The 20,332-nt window shown below is 41.9% G+C and overlaps 2 protein-coding genes and 1 pseudogene across 3 annotated transcripts; all 3 read right to left on the reverse strand.

Annotated features, from left to right (window-relative positions):
* Positions 1 to 5,802: 5,802 nt before the first annotated feature.
* Positions 5,803 to 6,836, reverse strand: LOC148722270 (uncharacterized). 2 transcript variants are annotated; one of them, XM_088736886.1, is made up of 2 exons: positions 6,718 to 6,836; positions 5,803 to 6,501 (listed from the first exon to the last, which is right to left on the reverse strand). In XM_088736886.1, the coding sequence occupies exon 2, from the start codon at positions 6,488 to 6,490 to the stop codon at positions 5,972 to 5,974; it is 519 nt and encodes a 172-aa protein (XP_088593012.1). In that variant the 5' UTR covers positions 6,491 to 6,501; positions 6,718 to 6,836; the 3' UTR covers positions 5,803 to 5,971. The 2 variants fall into 2 exon arrangements, with proteins under 2 accessions (XP_088593012.1, XP_088593011.1); XM_088736885.1 differs by having other exon boundaries at positions 6,631 to 6,796.
* A 9,092-nt stretch (positions 6,837 to 15,928) lies between these two features.
* On the reverse strand, positions 15,929 to 16,552 carry LOC148722271 (uncharacterized). Its single transcript, XM_088737030.1, has one exon. The coding sequence runs from the start codon at positions 16,550 to 16,552 to the stop codon at positions 15,929 to 15,931; it is 624 nt and encodes a 207-aa protein (XP_088593156.1).
* Positions 16,553 to 16,910: 358 nt separating this feature from the next.
* On the reverse strand, positions 16,911 to 20,031 carry LOC148722272 (uncharacterized; annotated as a pseudogene).
* Between the last annotated feature and the right edge of the window lie 301 nt (positions 20,032 to 20,332).

Raw genomic sequence — 20,332 nt, forward strand, 5'->3', positions numbered from 1 at the left:
TTACTTCATGTTGTTTGCTTTATTTGATCATGCCAAAGCAAAATGAATTCAGAATACTCGTACGCTAGTCTCCTTCGCAGCCGCTCGGGCCGGAGTCACGCAACGCTCCCCGTCCCGTGACTCCGGCCCGAGCGGCTGCGAAGGAGGCTACTCGAACGCCGGCTGTCGCTTAGTTAAACAGCCGCCAGTCGCTTTGATGAAACAACACCAACATGTTTGGAGAAAAACATGTTGTATTAGGTCACTTTCAAAACACCTTTCGAAATTTTCTTTGAAAAACACGAAGAGATCTCAATGGGAACCTGTTTCTTTTTTGGATCGGACGAACACAATAAAGAGAAATGTCTCTATTCCCAGAGGAAAAAAAAATTAGTCGTGTCATTGGGGTTCGAATCCAATCCAGTTGGCTTTGTCGCAACTCGCTCCTTACTTGTCGAAGATAAACCTTGAGGCTCGCTTATATTAACTACCAGAGCTTTAACCATAATAAAAAGGGGTACGTTTCTAAAGAACTGAAACTGTAGCACTGCGTCGGTGGGGAACTCTAACAAGATAGTTTGGTTTCATCAACTGAGTTGGTAATGTAACTTAGCCACCATAAAGAGTTCCTAAGCTGACATTTCGAGCGTTAGCTCTTCGTCAGAGCGAAAAATAACCGTTTGACCTTATTTCTATGTTTACATGTTTTGTTCACGGAATATTTAAAATTTTCGGTTCCTTACTTTCAGTTAATTAATATGTTTTCACGAGGTCTAATTTATGATGCACGATCCTACGTATCTAATAGCGCAGTTCAAAATATATGAACTTCATATATTTCATTGTATCTGATTTATCCCTTTCACGGGTTTATTACGAATAAACTTAACGGCCTGCTCCCAGTTAGCTCGTTAGCTCAATTAGTAGAGCGCTGCACTAGTGTCGCAGAGGTCAGTGGTTCGAGTCCCGTACAGGCCTGATTTTTTTCAGGTCTGATTTTCGCTATTTCTCAAGTAGCGCTATCTACTGTGAGGATCGTGTATCATACGTATCTAATACCGCAGTTCAAAATATATGAACTTCATATATTTCATTGTATCTGATTTATCCCTTTCACGGGTTTATTACGAATCAACTTAACGGCCTGCTCCCAGTTGGCTTGTTAGCTCAATTGGTAGAGCGCTGCACTAGTATCGCAGAGGTCAGTGGTTCGAGTCCCGTACAGGCCTGAGTTTTTTACAGGTCTGATTTTCACTATTGCTTAAATAGCGCTATCTACTGCGAGGATCGTGTATCATACGTATCTAATACCGCAGTTCAAAATATATGAACTTCATATATTTCATTGTATCTGAAGTCTATCTCTGTAGGACATCTCGCCAATCCAGGTTTGTAAGATCCATCTGGTAGCACGCCGCTGCACTCGCTCGACTCATGCCTTCAGGAAAATCTGAGCAGGCGACTAGACTTAAGTAGCGTAGCAGAGTTGTGCCTTGACTAGCGATACTGTATAGCGTGCGCCGGGTAGACACGTCAGTTAATAAGGGACATGTTTGCTTTATAATCCCCAGGAGCGTGTTGGCTTTGGCGGTGATGGTGTGTATATGGGAGTGCCAAGACAGCGTACTCGTAATTGTATCTCCTCGATCTTTTTCCGATCTTTTTCGAATTCTATTTAAAAATTTTCAGGAGGAGAAAAAACATTAAAAAAAGTCTGAGAAACTCTAAGTCTTAGGACAACACACATGCTATAGAAACTGAACGAATTCGTTCAAAGAACTGATGTCGTGGAGGCAAATAGAATAGAAAGGTATTTCTAATTCATGGATAATGGAGATAAGTTTCTAAAGAAACTGTGCTGCTACGTCGGTAGGGAGGTATAACAAGATTATTTGGTTTTATCTACTTAATAATGTAATAATGTAAATAATGTAATAATGTCAATAATGTAAATTAGCCACCGTAAAGAGTTTGTAAGCTGAAGTTTATGGCGTTTGCCCTTCGTGAGTCGCTCTGACGAAGGGCTAACGCTATAAACGTCAGCTCAGTACAAATAATAATAATAATAATAATAATAATAATAAAATATTCATATTGCGCCTATCCTTTTCAGTGCTAAGCGCTTTACAATGCTTTAAAAAGGACTAAAATCGTATACCTATATATGTTTACATAATAACAAAATTACAAAATGGAGAACCTAGGATAGTTCATAAACTTGCTTAAAAAGAAAGGTCTTCAATCTAGATTTGAATCTGTTTACATAGTCGATTGATCTAATGTCAATAGGTAAATCGTTCCAAAGTATAGGAGCAATAACTGAGAAAGTCCTTAAATCATGTCTTTAAGTTATAGGGTTTGATAATAAGACGCCACTTGTCTGAAGACGAGCGAAGGTACCTCGTAGGTACAAACCCTTTACAGTGGCCAATTCACATATTCAACTTAGTTGATAAAACCACATTATTTTTCATTCATCAGTGTTCGGCTTCGAGGGGCTTACCACGAAAAAAGGAGAGACGAAAGTTTTTATAACTATGAAATTTATAAAAACAGAGCAGAAGCCTGACATGTGATAATTGAATGTGATACATCTTTTCTCTGTTGCTAGGAAACTTGATAATAATGATAACAGTTTATTAAACTCTATTGCAGTAACTTACTGAATTAACGAGTTATAAGACAATGAAAACTTAATAAGATCGACTTTGTACATTTCTGATATGTAGTTATATGTTTTCGCGGGCTCAGTTGAGCCTTTAATAAAGTATTCTCTTGCCGACACAGGTCTCAAATTCTTAAATTATCTATCTGTTTTATTTTCCTGTTTTATTTTCCTCCTAATCGTAAATCAGGAGCTTACTAAATCGATGATCATGTCCTCTATTTTACGCAAGATCTCTCACTATTGATGATTCTTATTTAGTCGACTAAGATCTTCCACGTTCCAATTTCGTAACAAAGTGACTTTGAACAAGTCAAATGTTCTATACCTGTTGGCGAAATAAAAAAAAAAAAAAAAAAAACCGACCAAATCTGGCCACATTTGTTTAGAAGAGAAAATTGAGAAACATTTGTAGCAAATAATAATCTGACGTGATTCAGTTTCCATTCCATATCAATTCTCCAGCGGGGATATTTGTTAAAGTAAAAAAAAAAAAAAGAAACAGAAAAATGTTGACACGAATATAATAACTGAAGTTAACAAAGAAAACAAGGAACAGAATATCATGCTAGTAACGTGTAGCAAAGTACACAGATTTGCTCATGAGACAGAACATGACGAAGTCTTCACAGTAGGAGGGTTACAAGTCTGAATACGTCAAACCGGTCAACTTTGTTTCCAGGGTCCTCTCTTTTCTTCCCTCGAGAGAGGAAGAGAGAGGGTCCTGGGAAAAATGCTGTGTTCCAGTCAGTTTGTAAAGCAACACCTTTGAGACGTAACTAAGAGTTTATTCGATGTGAATCAGATTCTTGTTTCCTGTTCTTGAAAAATATGCTATTACTTTTCTTTGCATATCAAAAATTTAAAAAAATTAAAACATGAACAGAAGACATGAAGAAAGCTTCTGTCGTCAAACAGGGTGAATTCTACAACAGCATCATTAATACACTTAAAGTTTCCCTTGATCTTTTCTTCCTCTGAACAAAAGCTACATAGGATTCGCTTCATAAGAAGAAAGTAAACACTGCTGTCAGCAAAGATTTATGCAAACCCCGAAAACATATGACTGCATGAGGTAACCTTTTAATCGAAGATGTGAGATCGACAACAATTAGCAAGATACACAATCGAATGATCACCCCAAGCAGTAAATAAACATTCAAATGGGTTGAAATCAATAGCAATTAGAATTGTCGACTTGGCTATTTTAGACTGTCACAGCTGAATAAGTTTGTGCCAAATGTATCCATGTCTTTGACAGTATAAGAGGGTTCCTTTCCAAAAACAAGTCAACTCTAAACATAAAGAGGAAGTTTTATCGTCTTGTCACGAGCGTAGAAAAGAGAACCTGCTTTCCCTTGCTCACTACAAAGCTCAAAATTTACCATCTTTCTTGCTCTATTTCCTCGAAGTCATGATCGAGTTGACTATTCCTAAGATAATTCGAATAGATCCATTCTGATGTTGAAATTGAAACTCTTCCTAATTCAATATTTACTCTAGGACATTGTCAAAGTGCTTTCAAATTGAGTGAATTTAAGGCTGTTTTCAATAAAAACTACAGCAGAAGCGCAGATTCAACAAACTATCCTGTGATATCCGAAAAAAAATGAGACAAAAATTAAATTCTTATCACGCTCTAACGAAGGCGAAAGATCAATATCAATTAGAAAAATATACCAGCGAACCCGGGGGTAATGGACCATGATCCTAATGGGGATGTGCCGCTGGGTGGGGTCGCATTTTCACAGCTGGATTGGCTTTACTGGGGTTGCAGTTTCAAGGGAGTTTCTAGAATGGGGTGCACATTTTCGGGATATTGAGGGGTGAGAACATTCTAGTTAGTCGAGTTTTAAAAATGGGAAGATCCGTGTTAACCGTATTTTTAAAAGTTACACTGGATGATCGAGGTCTATAATTGGCCACACAACAGAATATAAAGGGTAGGGCTTCTACGGGGCTAGAGGCACGCGTCCAGCGGAAATTGATCTAAGTACCCCCCGGGCATCAAACGGCCCCGCGTTCATTCGGTTGAAAAGTGGAGTCGCTGCAAAAATACAGCTGTTACACACCATCACAATGTTTTTTTCATATGAATAGAACACATGACAGTCATCACTTCACTGTCTAGCTTTCCATTCCTGATCGTTAGCAGCCGATGAAAGTCCAAGCACGGAAACCTAAAAGCCTCGTTTGTTCTGTTCCAGTCAGCGCCCATTCCAAAAGGTAAATTAAGCATTCCACTGATTTTGAGAGTTCATGCTTCTTCCCTTCTGACCAGGGGTTTTACCGCTATAACTTTTGACAAAGAGGCTGGTGTAATACCCAGCTGGGTCCAGAAAGGGACCGTGATGCAAAACTCAAACGCGAGAGCCTACTCAAGCTTTAATTGAAGCCCCTGCTTTTAAAGCTTAACTCCCATGAGTGACCAAGACAGAATTTCTCCTTACAATATCAATACAATATCAAGCAGACAAGTAATGGGAATAAGGAAAAGAGAAAATCAGGGGATTATCAGTTGATGCGATACCAAATTCTCTAAACTAACATCATAAGAATTGTATGGCAGACAGTAAGGAGAATTGCTAATGAGATCTTGGGAGTGAAAGTGTTAACAAAATATGTTCAAGAAGTGCCTGTGTTGCAAATGTTGTTTTTTTTTTTTCTCTACTTCAGTTCAAACAAATCATCATGCTTTTCAAGCTCACTCTAATCAGCATGCCGGCCACAGCGTTCATCAGCGAAGGTTTAGCGAGTTCATTTCCTCTCTGGGTGAAGCTAAACGAGAGTCCAGTCTGCTTCGGGGCTCGAGACGATCAGTACGGCTCGTTTGCCTACCCTCTGTAAATTTGTAGTCAGACTGAATTTTGTGAAAACTTTCCTTCTGATTATTTTCTTCTACCATTTCACCGCTCGAAAATCCGACTTGAATGAGGATACCGATATTTGGGGTCGCCTTTGTTTCGTAGATATTTCGGTCTTGTTAAGCGAATGTGGCATAATTTTGTCAGTTTTGCAGACTAAATTTATGCTTCTAAATATTTTTTTTCGATCACATTAATGAATGGCCATATAATGGAAGAGTTTAACTGTTTTGGACTTTCGCTGTAGGTTTTAAATGAAACTGTGTTGAACAAGAAGCACTCAACCTCTGAGTTTACAGGCTTTTATTTTTTTTTCAATGAATAGGCTTTGGTCATAAACAAATACCAATCACCTCACCTCGAATGATTTTTTTTCCGATTGCTTAGTACAAAGAAAAAAATTAATTTTTAACAACAGCTGATCTATTCAGTCTAATGTTCGAGGTTTCTTGTTAGGAACAGTTTAGGCCAACAGACCATACACATCTGCGCATGTTCGGCCGCCGTTATCACCCTCTGCGATGCCACGTAAATCTTCTCCGTACCACAGGCGGAGCTCGGTATTGGCGAAGATACAGTGGGGCTTCTTGGGAGCACAGAACACAAGAGCAGAGGACGAGGAGGTGTAACCTGCCAGATTGTACCATCCATACTTGTTTACTTTTGATGCAGCTGGGGCCAGTACCTTGTTTTGATGATCCGTTAAGACAACAACAAGACCTGCGTTATTAGGATGACATCCCCAGTAGCTGTAATTTTTTTTATCACACGTCACTGTTCCAGAGCGGTGGACGAGCATGAACGAGCTCACGAAGATGTTTTGAGGGTAGGTAAAACGACCGTACTGGTTACTTCGAGCCCCGAAACAGACCGGAGTCTTGTTAAGCTTCACCCAACGAGGACAAGTATTCGCTGAAGCCTCGTCGATAAACAGGGTGGCTATAAAGATAACCACAACGAATTTGAAAAATATGGTCGTCATTTGGTTTTGATCTAAAGAAAATTAAATAAAAAATAATTAGATAAAGACGGAATCTATTGCAATCGATCGCAGCAAAGAAAATCTAGAGCATGTTACTTATAAGGTAATCTATATTTACAGCACGCTTTTCAATTGAACACCTGAGGGATCGATTTCTTTTGTCCCAACTCGTTGTTCCACTCCGTAAAGTTATTGATCAAGAGAACTTCACGAATTGCTGATAATACCTTGCCTTTAGAGAATGAGTAGTCAGTTCAACACTGTGTTCTTTTCTCTGATTGAATGGTTCCTTTAGAAGACAAAGAGGAAAATAGAACTTATGGATGAGTTGATAACTCTTATTGACATCGGTTTCTGTACATGCATAAGAGGTAACCAACTCGAATTTTCCCGTTGGAAAGGGAAGTCTCTAAATTGTCATCAAAGCTTACAGAGAAATGACGCGACATAAAGCTAATTGATTTTGATGTTATTATTGATAACCGAGATCCGAGATTGGATAACCGAGATCAACTTATGGAGTTACGACGACGCAGACCATTTAGAGTTTCCTTTAAAACAAATCGTTTCAGAGATACTTTCATTCCAGCAAGCGCAAGACATTTTAACTAACATTTATTACAATTGTATATGTAAATTAGTTCCCTTTCAGGTTTGATTTTATTGTATAGTTCTATTACATAATTTGTATACCTTTGCAATTCAGCTTCCAGCTGCTATTACGGTATTCTTTTTAATAAACGTCTACCATAACGTCTATCTATCTATCTATTGTAAGTTCTTTCTTCCGCATTTATTTTCTGATATACTGTGACTAGAAATTAGCTTGCTGGCTTTTGGAAGTTAAAGTTCAACTTCTGAGTCTTTCTAAGTCCTCATCAGTATGTCACCTGCAGTCAAATTGTAATCCGAAACACCAACCGTCTCATCAGTTGGATAGCATAACATGTACGTTGAAAGTCACAAACTAAATATTTACTTCGTACTGTTGCTTCATTTGATCATGCCAATGCAAAATTAATTCAGAATACTCGTACACCGGCTGTCACTTTGAACAAACTGACGTGGCGCCAGTCGCTCTGATAAATAACACCAAAATGTTTGAAGAGAAACATATTGTATTAGGTCACTTTCAAAACGACTTTGGAAATTTCCTTTGGAAAACACGAAGAGATCTTGGTGGGAACTTGATTCTTTTCCTGGGTTGAATGGACATAATAAAGAGTAACGTCTCTATTCCAAGAGAAAAGAAAAAGGTTATGTCGGTCGGAGTCATTAGGGTTCGTAAGCAATCTAGTTGGCTTTATCTCCATTCGCTCCTTACTTGTCGAAGATAAACATAGGGCCTCGCTTATAATAACTGACACAGCTTTAATCATGCTAAAGGGCGGTACGTTTTTGAAGAACTCAAACTATAGCGCTGCGTTTGTGGGAAGTATAATGAGATAATTTGGTTTTATCAATTGAGTTGATAATGTAAATTAGCCACCATAAAGAATTCCTAAGCTGACGTTTCGAGCGTTACCCCTTCGTCAGAGCGAATAATAACTTTGAACTTATTTTAGACATTTTTGTTCGTAATATTTTGACCGAAGAAAACTAAATCGGCGGCTGGAAGTAAAAGTTAAGTTGTCAGTCACGAGAGTAAAGAGATTTCGTTTTGTTCACGAAATATTTAAAACTTTCAGTTCCTCACTTCATTGGTATGTTTTCACGATGTGTTATTTCCTTCGTGAAATGAGATCGCTTATAGCTCCGTGAGATTCTTTTAATCTAATTCATTTTGTCAGAGAAAACAAGACTGATTCATGGTGGCTTGACAGTTGATGCAATAAAGAAGTTATTGATTCTCATTTTTAAACGCCGGTTCAGCATACGTCGCAGCGTGTTTTTTGCATGGGATTATTAATGTTCAGTTGTGCGACTTCTAACTCACTCCTTATTGATTTGGTTTAGCTCGGAGCAGTCCGTGTTTAAAATATGATCTCGGAAGAGGTATGCTTCATTTCAATGAGCAAGCGCATCTTGAACAAGGGGGGGGGGGTGTGATGTTGTAATTCTAGTGACTCAAGGGCTCGTAACCCGTTTTACGAGTTTATGTAGTGGAAAGGCGCATTACTTAGTTAGGGTGTGCTGAAAAGTTTTTGGGCAAACCTCAGAATGAAACGAAACGAAACCTCTTCACTCTCGTGACTGACAACTTAACTTTTACTTCCAGCCGCCGATGTAGTTTTCTTCGGTCAAAATGTTACGAACAAAAAAGTCTAAAATGGTCGTTTTTCGATTAATTTCAACACTGAGATATCAGACGGTTTTACTTCTGTATTTTTGCCCATATCTACTGCTTCTTTTTTTATAATTTCGAACTTGTGGTCCTCGTAGACCTAATAATCTAACTAAACAATATGGAATCAACTCGAAAGCCATGCCACCTTCACGGCTTAATTTTGAATACTAATGTTGGAGGCATGACAATGATTTAATTACTGCAATGAGCGGAACTTCACTGTATTTTGCCATGGGCCGGGTGTACACGCACTCGGTCTTAATGCAATGTTTGCTGATTTAAGTGAGGTGTAAATTCGAATGACCTCTCTTAGTTTCAAAGATTGTGATGTTTGTCATTTGTGAATAAATAAGTAGAATGAAAAGCGTTCGTTGATACCTACGGGGTTAAGAGCGCCGATTTGAAAGGTGAACTTTTGTTCAAGAGTTTTGCGGCTTTCTGAGCTACCTAAATGTAAGGAAAGGCCGCAGATTGCCATATGCTGCTTAGAATGATTAGGTAGTTTAAAAGGTAAAGGTAAAGAATCCGATCCTACCGACATGTCGACCAACGCGTCGCCCGTGACCGTTTATCCCTCCAACGCACAAGATGCGTCGGTGGTGTGTCGGTGGTGCGTCGGTGGTGCGTCGGTGGTGAGTCGGTGACTTTCTTTGGGCCTTATTTACGTTAAGCAATGCTAAACCTTCCTTTAATTTCCACACTTATCTGTAACGTCTTCTTTGGAAAACTTTCACTCGCGATGTGAAAATGAATAATTTCCTTTTAGCCGCCATCTTGTTTGTCGTGTTATTGGAACCCAGTCCCCACTTAGTTACTTATCCTAACTAAACATTAGATGAACATTTTTGTATATTTTCCGTAAGGACTCTTTAATATTCAAAAGCGATTCGCATCGTCTAGTTTCCACATTTTCATCACCTAAAATACTGCAAATTTATTACGTTGGCCATAGACTTTTTCAAATTCGTGGCTCCTAAAGGAGTCGTTTTTTTTTTTCGATGAGGAAGCCTCTACGAATAGAAGGCATCGTCCAATGCCAGCGGCAACAGCTTCTTCGTGAGGCGAAGTCTTTTAACGATCGGAAAGAGTCCATCCAGCTGCTTCCGACAATCCTGTTCGATGGTTTTTACGGCTAGTTTGGGGTCCCCTAGCCTCTCCATTAAGCAAGGTGCTTTGAAATCTCACCTCATTCATGATTCTCAGCTTCGCTATACCCAGGAAGTCCTTAATGATGCTACGTGGTGTTCCTGCTAGTCTGTAAGCATGGTTTAGGCTGCACTTCTTCTCCTGGAGGGTGGAAAGCACAGCTGCGTGGCGTCGATGAATTTCGGCCAGGTCGTTTCGGCCTGCCTTCGCAGAAGCCTCCTGATTTGCAGATGATGGTACATCAGAATTTGGCATTGCTCGGAGCTGCTCTTCTAGGGCCTTAAACCACTTACCTTTCTCCTTGATCTCCTCTTTGTGGGCGGCGACACGCTCCTCACTCTGTCGAACCAGATCTGCCATCTCGTCGGCGTCTAGCTGGGCCTGATTTAGTAGCTAGTCCTTGTCTTGGCAGATCTCTCAATTCATCGTACTGGGCCTTGGTTGTTTTGTAGCCTTTACCAAGTTGCTGATTTTTATTTGTATGAGCTGCCTACCTATGGCTCTATAGTTTGGCTCAGTTTCTGGCTTTTCTACGGCTCTCCATCCAGTTTTCTCCCTCTTTGCTGATGCCAGTTGACGAGTACCTACCGAGCTACTTAGATGAGCTCACCTGGTTCAGGAACTTCGGAAGAGACCGAGCATTCGACTGCTTGAAGACATCGCCGAACAGTTTCCAGTGCAGTAAAACTGCAATTAAAATTGGCTCCTTTAGGAGCCCCCACATATTCAAAAAGTCAATGATCAATAAAGACTTTTCGCTTCCTAATCTTGCCAATAAACAACGGCTAACATGCTAACTCCCTTGATATCCGAGAAGACCAAAGTACTAGTATTTCGTTCTCAAAATGGCGGTGATTTAGAATTCCTTTTTCTTATCAACGCCTCGGTAGTGTGTCGGCCGACGCGTTGGCCGACACACTGGTCTTGCTTTCAACGCTTAGGTAGTGTTTCTTTCTCAAATTGTGGTGATTTAAAGTTCCTTTTCTTATGCGGTCGATCATACCAACGCGTTGGTACTTTCGGCCGACGCGTTGGCCGACGCGTTGGCCGACGCGTTGGTCTATCTTACCAACGCGTCGGTAGTGTGTCGGCCGACGCGTTGGTAGTGTGTCGGTGGTACGTCGGTAGTGTGTCGACCGACGCGTCGGTAAGATCGGATCCTTTGCCTTTACCTGTGTACTAAGTGTCTAGCGACTGATTTTGTGAATGAAACAACGCTGAGAAAATATCGGGACCCAAACGATCCCTTACGATCACTGATCACTTCACGTGCACCTCCACCAACGTCATCTATTGCAAAAAGATACACATCGGCGAAACAGGATGACGACTAGGAGACCGATTCCGAGAACACCTTCGGGACGTAGAAAGGAATGAAAAGGACGCATCAAAACCAGTCGCTAGACACTTTAATCTACCTAGTCATTCTAAGCAGCATCTGGCAATCTGCGGTTTTCTCTTATATTTAGGCAGCTCTGAAAGCCACAAAACTCTTGAACGAAAGTTTATTTTCTAAATCGGCACTCTTAATCCCATAGATATCAACGAACACTTTTCAGACTAATTTATTCGTGTTTTTCTCTTTACCAGGCCCACCATTAGCGTAGCTCCACTTTCTGCATATAAACCCACACACGGCCCACAATTCCTCCATTGGAGTTGCAGTAGATGTGCGGGAAAACTTAAAGGTTTTGAATGTTAACCGTGACCGCTCCTTCGAGATGCTGAGTGTGGAATTACTACTTCCGTCAGGACATCATATGCTGATCACTGGATTATATCATCCCCCAAGTTTTCAGTATGATGAAGGCGATCTTATTGGTACCATCATCGATCGTTGTGATTCATTCTTAGACATGCATCCAAATGGGGTAGTACCCTGTGGAGATGATCTGAACCGGCTAGATCTGGACTGTCTTTCCACTTCATCTGAACTAGTGTCTATGGTGAATTTCGCTACCAGAGGGTCTTCCATCTTGGATAACTGCCTCACAAACCATCCTGAGCTGTTCAACGACCCTTAACGCTTTCAAGCGCTGATAAAAACTGACCACTGGGGCGTGATACTTCTTCCTGGGAATAAAATTAAATCAATTCGATCTAAATGCTGTTTTAGGGATTTTAGAAAGGATCACAAGATTAAATTTACCTCAGAGTTAGAATTTTTTGATTGGACACCTGTGATCAATGCTCCAGATGTTGAAGTGGCAACTAGCATATTAAACAGGGAACTGCACAATCTTATGGATAAGTGTTTCCCTGCGGAGGAGAGTTGTGATGTCTTCACGTGACCCCTACTGGATTACTCCACTAATTAAATATCTTCTAAGGAAAAAGAAAAGAGCTGCTGATAAGCACCACGTTCACAAAGTGGATGACTTGTCATCAAAGGTCTACAAGTTGATTGGTGAAAATAGAAAAAACTGGGGCAGGAATGGAGCACAGGGGACTTTGCACTGGTGGAGGAGAGTGGACAAAATCACCCTAAGGAAAGAGAAACCTCAGCTATATTTAGAAAAGGAATTTCTTGCTGGTCTTAGTGATTATTTTGGGGACTTGTGTAACGATGAGAACTATGTCAAACCAGTACCTCTAAGGGTAAACCCCGAGACACACCCACCCACAAAGCTCCACGAATTTGATGTGATGATGGCATTATCAAAGATTAAAAAAACCGCTACTGGCCCTGATGGGTTACCGTTTTGGGTTTGGAGGGACAATTGCACAAGTCTCGCTCCTATGGTGACTGCTTTGTGGAACAAGTCTCTGTCCTCTTACGCTTGGCCGACAGCTTGGAAAGAAGCTAACATCAAACCCCTCCCAAAGGTAGACACTCTTGTTCAATATTCGGATTTTCTGGGAATTAATGTGACTCCAGTTATAGCACGCTGTTTTGAAAGAACTGTATACCATCATTACAGTAAGAACGTTTTGGGGAAAAATCTGACGGTCACACAATATGCCTATAGGGAGGGCTGCAGCTGTACAGACGCCTTGATTCAAATACAGCATAATTACTTAGTGGCATTTGATGATAAGGATTGTAATCATGTTAGGCTTTTTGCGATGGATTTTTCGAAAGCCTTCGATAATGTAAAACACTCGTTAGTAGGGGAAAAGCTAAAGGCTCTTCATCTCAATCCTTATCTTGTCAACTGGTACTTAAGTTTTCTAAAGGATAGGAAACAAAGACTAATATTTAAGGGTTTTATCTACAAATGGCATAATGTGAACGAAGGAACGACCCAGGGTAGTGTCAGTGGGCCTCATCTTTTCAATTTGTTTATCAACGATTTAGCCATTAGAGATAGTGACCTTACAAGCATAGTTAAATATGCTGACGACACTACCTTACTAGTCAAAGTATGTAAAAATGAAATAGATCTTTCTCAAGAGGTTGTCAATCAGTTTCTTAGTTGGACCCAAGATAACGCCATGGCATGTAATCCCAAAAAATGTAATGAACTAATACTTTGCAAGAAGGTTGCCCGTGATATAGACCCTGTGAGCAATATAACGCAAGTTTCTTGTCTAAAAGTGTTAGGGGTTACTTTACAGAGTAATCACAGGTTTAATAAGCATATCAAGGGTAAGCTGCAAGAGGCCAATAAGTGTCTTTATGTGATAAGGAGTTTGCGCAAAGAGGGATATCAACAACCAGATGTAGATTACGTTTTTAGATCAATTGTTTTACCTAAACTAAAGTAAGGTTTACCCATATAAGCCTCCTCAATACCTGAATTAACAACGGTCCAGAATTTTCTACAGCGCTGCTTTAAACGCAAAAACATTTCGTACCAAATTGATATATATAGAGTATTAGAAGAGGTTGATCGCTCACTATTCAAGAAGATCTCCAGTATGCCTGGTCACCCTCTGTACCGTTCTGTCCCTAAAACGAAAGAAAGCTCAGTGCGCCTCCGAGTTCCTAGTAGTCAACTCCCTAGGGTTAACACCCAGCATTTTAAAATAGTTTTTTTTAATAGGCTCTTTTTAAATATAGAGTAGCTATCTAATGTAATGTCTTATATTATGTAATGTTGATAGCCTTGTAATTATTGTTTTGGAAATTTTCTTGTTTTAGCATGTATTTTTGCTTAAAAACAATAAAGACCTATTATTATTATTATTATTATTATTATTATTATTTGCTCTGACGAAGGGCTAACGCTCGAAACGTCACCTTTTTAACACTACGGTGGACGATTTGCGATTTCAACTTAGTTGATATAACTAAAATACAATAAAACACAGGAAACCTAAATTACAACGATATTGTAGTCAAACGTCCAATACGCTACATGCCGTTTAATCGATTTCACGAAATGTACGATATTAGCGAAAGCGATGCGAAGCGTGCAGTAGAAACGTTGTATGACTTGGACGGCTAGGAACACGAAATTCAAAAACGGAGAAGACGGTAAGCGAACTGGACAAATGAAACGTAGCGATGGCAAAAGCACAAGTTCCCTAAAAAACGCATGCAAAAAGGCCTTAACGAGACGAAATTATGCCAAAACACCTAACAGAATATTGATTACGTAAAGGTGAAAAAAAAAACACAAAGAATGCGATAATGCGAGAAAAAAATGCGCGTACAAACGAGAAAACAAACTAAAGAAACAAATACAGCCATACAGCGGTAACATCTGGCTCCTCTAAGAGTTTACTAAAGCTCTTAAGATCTCAGTTCTTTAACGTTAAAGCTCATAACAGTTTTCTTCTCTTAATGGCTCCTCTGGCTTGGATTTCCCCACTCTTCATTCTCCAGTATCAGGACGAGTTTGTCGATTGGACGATCTAGGGTTGTTGTTGCCGTGGTAACTCTGACGGATCTGACTTGTCCACTTGAATCTCTGCAAAGGCTCTTTTGGATTGCACCATGGTCCAGCTCGTCTAGAGCTTTCCTTAGTTCTCTTTCTGCTCCCACGATGTTGGTGCCTTGGTCTGATCTGATCTCGCATACTGGCCCTCTTCTTGCTATGAATCGTCGTAGGGCGTTTATGAAGGAATCCGTTTCCAATCAGTTGGCCGTTTCGATGTGCACCGCTCGGCTAGCTAGGCATGTAAGTAGTACTCCATAGACCACTTTCATAAATGGCTGCCGGATTAATATTCCTTTGTTTAAATTTAAATTAGCCCTACTGGCCTCGTTCTCCAATACAAAATTCACAAGAATACATTATCTCAAGCGAGGCCAGTAGGGCTAATTTGAATTTAAACAAAAGAATATTTACACGGCAGCCATTTATGAAAGTGGTCTATACCGTTTAACATCTTTCCGTCCTTGCTTGATATAGAAGGGACCAAAGTAATCAACGCCACTGTACGTGAAGGGAGGAGAGGGGGTTATTCGCTCTTTTGGATGATCCACCATCTTCTGTTCACCAACCGTTCCGCGAAGACGACGACACACTACGCACTTGGAGATGAAATGCCTCACAACGGAATTGGCATTAAGTATCCAATATTGACTTCTTAGCTGGCTCAGCGTAATACCCCTGCCTGCATGAGCAACCTTCTTATGGGCGTCGCGAAATATGAGGTCCACGATGAAACTCTTCCTAGAGAGGACCACAGGGTGCTTAAAGCCTTCTGAAAACTCCTGTGACTTGCTTAGCCTTCTGCCAACACGTACGAGTCCGCCCTGGTTCAAGAAAGGACCAAGGCGATACAAGGTACTAGATTTCTTAATTTCGGACTTCATTTCCCTCGCGAACTGGCGGTCATTCTCACAATCTACCCGTCGAACTTTCTATAGAGCCTCTATCTCTGTAGGAAATGTACTGCTTTGCACCAGTTTCAGAATGGTCTTCTCTGCTCTGTCCAGCTCTTCTACTCTAAGGGGTTTGCGTTTCACCTTTGCTGTACGTCCCACTTTGTCCCACTTTGTCTTTTCTATCCTTGGGAAGCGATGCCCTGTCATCAGAGTTTGGTTTTGGGCGGAGTATCCATGCAAAAGATCTTTTCATGCGATGCCACTCGGAAAAGCGTGCGAGCCTCTTCTAAAGGTCTGCGGTCTCTTCAAAATTCATGCTGTGCGCAAGAACCTTCTCAACCTCAAGATCATTATTAGAAACATCGTCCAAGTCACTTGGAAGTTGAGGCCATTCGCTCTCAGGTTGCCATAGGAAATTTGGACCTGTGATCCATCGATGTTGTTTGGATAGCTCGTGGCCTTTTAGACCACGTGACGAGTCGTCAGCTGGATTGATGTCGGTTCCAACGTACCTCCACTGGTTAGGATTCATAGCATCTCTTATTGTTTGCACGCGATTCGCTACAAACACGTGAAAACGCTTCTTGTCATTTCGGATATACTTCAAAACAGTTGTACTGTCCGTCCAATAAGTCTTGCTCTCAGGAGGTTCGTCTATCTCTCTTGAAATCATCTCCCCCACTCTAACTGAAACTGTGGCCGCGGTAAGCTCAAGGCGTGGAATTGTCATGATCTTGACGGGAGCTACGCGGGCTTTCCCCATAAGGAACGCACAATGGATATCTCCTTTCTCCTTCTTGATCCTGAGGTATGTAACTTGACCGTAACCCGTTGAGCTAACATCAGAAAAACTGTGGATTTGTCTAGAGACAACCGTACCAAAGTTTGCAGGTCTGAGACATCGCTCCATAGAAAAACTTTCCAGGGCAGGTAACTGGCTTTTCCAGTTCTCCCAGCGTACGCGGTACTCTTCGCCAATCTCTTCATCTCAGCTTAACCTCGTGCGACATAGATCCTGCAGTATTGACTTTCCGACCAATAGAAAGGGTGCTGCTATTCCCAGGGGGTCGTAAACGGAAGATATCGTAGACAATTTTCCTCTTCGGGTTAGCGGCTGGTCCTTAACAATGATTCTGAAACCAAACGTATCCGAGTCGGTTGCCCATTGCACGCCGAGAGCTCTCTCAAGCGGAAGTTAACCGCTGCCTAGCTCCAATGTTCTAATGTCTTGGGCATGTGCTTCGTCTGGGACACTTTCTAGTACAAGTCTACTGTTGCTGACGAACTTGGCCAGATTGAAACCTCCATGTGCGTAGACATGGCGAACACCACGTATTCCGGCTTTGGATAGCAGACTCCGAAGTTTCCTCCATACGAAGACAGTCGTCAACGTAGAAATTCTTCCTCAGCACGTCAGCGGTTTCTGGGCCAACGATCTTCTCGGCATCATCGGCTGCTCTCCGCAGCGCGAAGTTTGAGCAACTCGGCGAGGAAACTGCGCCAAATAGTTGTACGTTCATCTGATACTCTTCAAGATTCTTCGTTAAATCTCCATCAGGCCACCATAGGAAGCGCAAGAAGTCTCGCTGCCCTTCTGGTATCCGGACTTGATGGAACATGGCGTCGATATCACTCATGAAGGCGACCGGTCCTTGGCGGAATCTTGTTAGAACACCCACGAGTCGATTCGTCAGATCAGGCCCCTGTAACAGTTGGTCGTTCATCGATGTTCCTCCGAACCTGGCACTACAATCAAATACGACCCTGATCTCGTTGGGTTTCTTAGCACGGTAGACTCCATGATGGGGTATGTACCAAACTTGGCCTGTCTTTGCAAATAGACGATCTGACGGCACCTTCCAAGCAAATCCCTTGGCAATGATACTGTTCGTGAAATTGACATAGTCCTTGTAAAATTTCTCATTATTGATAAGCTTCTTTCTTAACCAGTGTGCTCTTTGAAGGACCTGCTCCTTGTTCTCAGGGAAGCGTACATCATCACAGCGGAATGGAAGGGGAATCTCATAATGACTATCTTCTGTACCCCAAGTACCCTGGGTAACAATCTTGAGAAACTTCTTGTCTTTCTGTGAGTATCCTTGTCCCTTGTCATCAGTTCCTTCGCTGAAGTCTAGCTCAGACATCTTGTTCAACGCTCGTGGGGTAACGATTTCTCGGACTTTGTTCTCTACCACGAAGTGGTGATCGAGGTGTTTACCAGAACAGACTTCCATTGCAGCAACTCTACGGCAATCTACTATAGGATGCCTTTCACTGCACATGTATAAAGGGCCTACTATTGCCCATCCAGCAAACGTTTTAATCGCGAATGGATCACCATCTTCGCTTGCTAATACTTCTATAGGCTCGAGAGCTTTCGTACAGTTAGAATCGATCAAAAGACCGATCTTGGCATCAGGCAACTGTGGTGGCAGTTCTGCTTTTATCCCTTTGAGATGTTTCCACCGGTGAGCAAGATCTGGCGTAAGAACGTTATCGCAGGTAGAAAGGTCGTTCTTGGCGAAGATCTTCGGTAACTGCACGGTATTGTCACCCTTTAAGTCTGTAACGACTAATCCATTCAGAACCTGAGCGTTGTATAATTTGGTGCCGTTGACGGTCTTCACCATCAGCTGTGTATCAGTGCCCTTTACACCCAAGCTGGATACGATATCTTGAAGAACAAAGGAGCCGGTGCTGCAGGCATCAAGCATGGCGTACGTAACTACTTCACTTTCTGCAGATCTCAGCCTGACGGTAACGATGGGTACAACAGAAATAGATTTCTCTGTGCCAGTGGCATTACAGGTTGCTTCATCCATTTCAGCTTGAGCGTTCAAAACATGATCTTTAAGCTTTGTAGGCGGGGGTATCTGCGGCCTAGAGGCCACTTCATTTATGCGAAACTTGTCGTTGTGAAGTCCCGCAGGATGACTTCGTGAGCACCTCCGACAGGTTCTCCTTTGTGCGCATCCGTTGGATCTGTGTCCGGGATTCGAAACATGCGAAGCACAACTCTTTCTGTTTAAGGAATTCTTTCCTGTCTGTCAAAGATCTCATCAAGTAGGTTTGGCAGTCATCTAAGTCGTGCTCCTTATTGCAAAGTTTACGGGTGATGGCAGGGTTACGAGAATCAATCTTGTGATCAGCGGTTACACCAGTTGCATGATTGGAGACGTGATGCGAGGCGCGAGTACGGTCTCCGTAAGTTTTAGGCTTCCCAGGACCTTTGCCTTTGTTTGAGCGATCAGGTCGATCCGATGAGCAATCCACGCGACGAAGGGTCTCTCGGGAAAAGACGGGATCTGTAGCAATTCCTGCTTCGGTGCTTACAAAGCTCACGAAATCATCAAATGTAGGGATCGTTCCTCTAGCAAGCCTTTTCTTATTGGCTTCTCGACGCCACCGGTCCTGCAGTGGAAAAGGAAGCTTTGACACCAGGCTTTGCAAGTTGTGCGGATGGTCAAGTATGGATTGATAGGTTAAGGTGGACATCGCACTCCGGCACTGACCAAGAAAGATAGAAAGTCGTTCTAACGCCAGTTCATCTCCCGACCGTATGTAAGGCCACTCGTTAATCTTCTTAATATACGCACTCGAAATCTTTTACGGATCTCCATACTTCTCCTTAAGGAGCTTCTTAGCTTCAATGTAGCCGCTGTTTCTATCCAGGGGAAGACATCCTTTGATGAGCTCCTTCGGCTCCCCTTGCAAGTATTGCTCCAGGTATTGCAAACGAACACCAATTGCGCTGACTCTAGCTTCCACTTGCGATTCAAAGCTTCTGGCAAATGTGGAATATTCCAAGGGATCGCCAGTAAATTTAGTCAGCGTGAACGACGGAAGTAAACTCTGTTGTTGTTGTTCTGCCAACAATTCGGTTAATCTTGTTTGTTTCTGAAGAACGTCACAAAACTGTATATTTGGCCGTAAGTGAAACTCAGGTGCAAGAGGGTTTAACTTAGAAGGATGTCGCGTAGGGTGAGGAGGTGTTCGTATCATAGGAGTGTCAACATGTAAACCCGCAGAGAAATTCACGTTCGTTACAGTGTTCGACGTTGCTCTTCGATCGGTATAAAGACTGATCACGGGCGGAAAAGACGGCCCAGGAAGGGAAAATTCTGGAACACGAAGGGCTTCTGATGCATTTTCGGCCGATTGGTAGCTTAAATCTTCCTTGGCCCCATTCTCGATTTCTGCAAACATACGTTCACCGGCGAACTTGAGCAACTACCAACTGTTCTTCTAAACGTAGCCTTTCAGCCTTTTTCTCCAGCTCTTGCCCTTGTTCCAACATAGCTACTTTTGTCAGCAATTCGGCCGCCTTAGCCTTTTCTTTCGCTCTGCTAGAAGTGATCGAGGATCTTGATGACGCGTGCGAACGGTGCGATGCTCGAGTACGCTTTGAACTGGCTTGCGATCTAACCTCCAAATTTTGTTCGATGGCCTCTTTCGCAGACGAAATCGAACAAACGGTTTTTTCAATAAAATCGCTTATTTGCTTACTCCTTTCTGTGTACCATTCGTTAGCAACGTTTAGCTGGTCACCTTCGTCCTCAAGGTCGTCCAACGGTGCAGCGACACATCTCGTTAGTTCTTCTACGGTGACGCGAAAGGCAATCAGATTCCTTTCCACGAGGTCCACGTTTTCTTCGGTAGTCGCCAAAGAAGCTATTTCACTAATTTGCCC

Source organism: Stylophora pistillata, chromosome 10 (genome assembly GCF_964205215.1).
Source record: "Stylophora pistillata chromosome 10, jaStyPist1.2, whole genome shotgun sequence".
In the NCBI taxonomy this organism is placed as follows: Eukaryota; Metazoa; Cnidaria; class Anthozoa; order Scleractinia; family Pocilloporidae; genus Stylophora; species Stylophora pistillata.

Bases quoted from the DNA above. Each gene is read 5' to 3' on its own strand.
- LOC148722271 (XM_088737030.1), bottom strand. From the start codon at position 16,552: ATGGAGCGATGTCTCAGACCTGCAAACTTTGGTACGGTTGTCTCTAGA.
- LOC148722270 (XM_088736886.1), bottom strand. From the start codon at position 6,490: ATGACGACCATATTTTTCAAATTCGTTGTGGTTATCTTTATAGCCACC.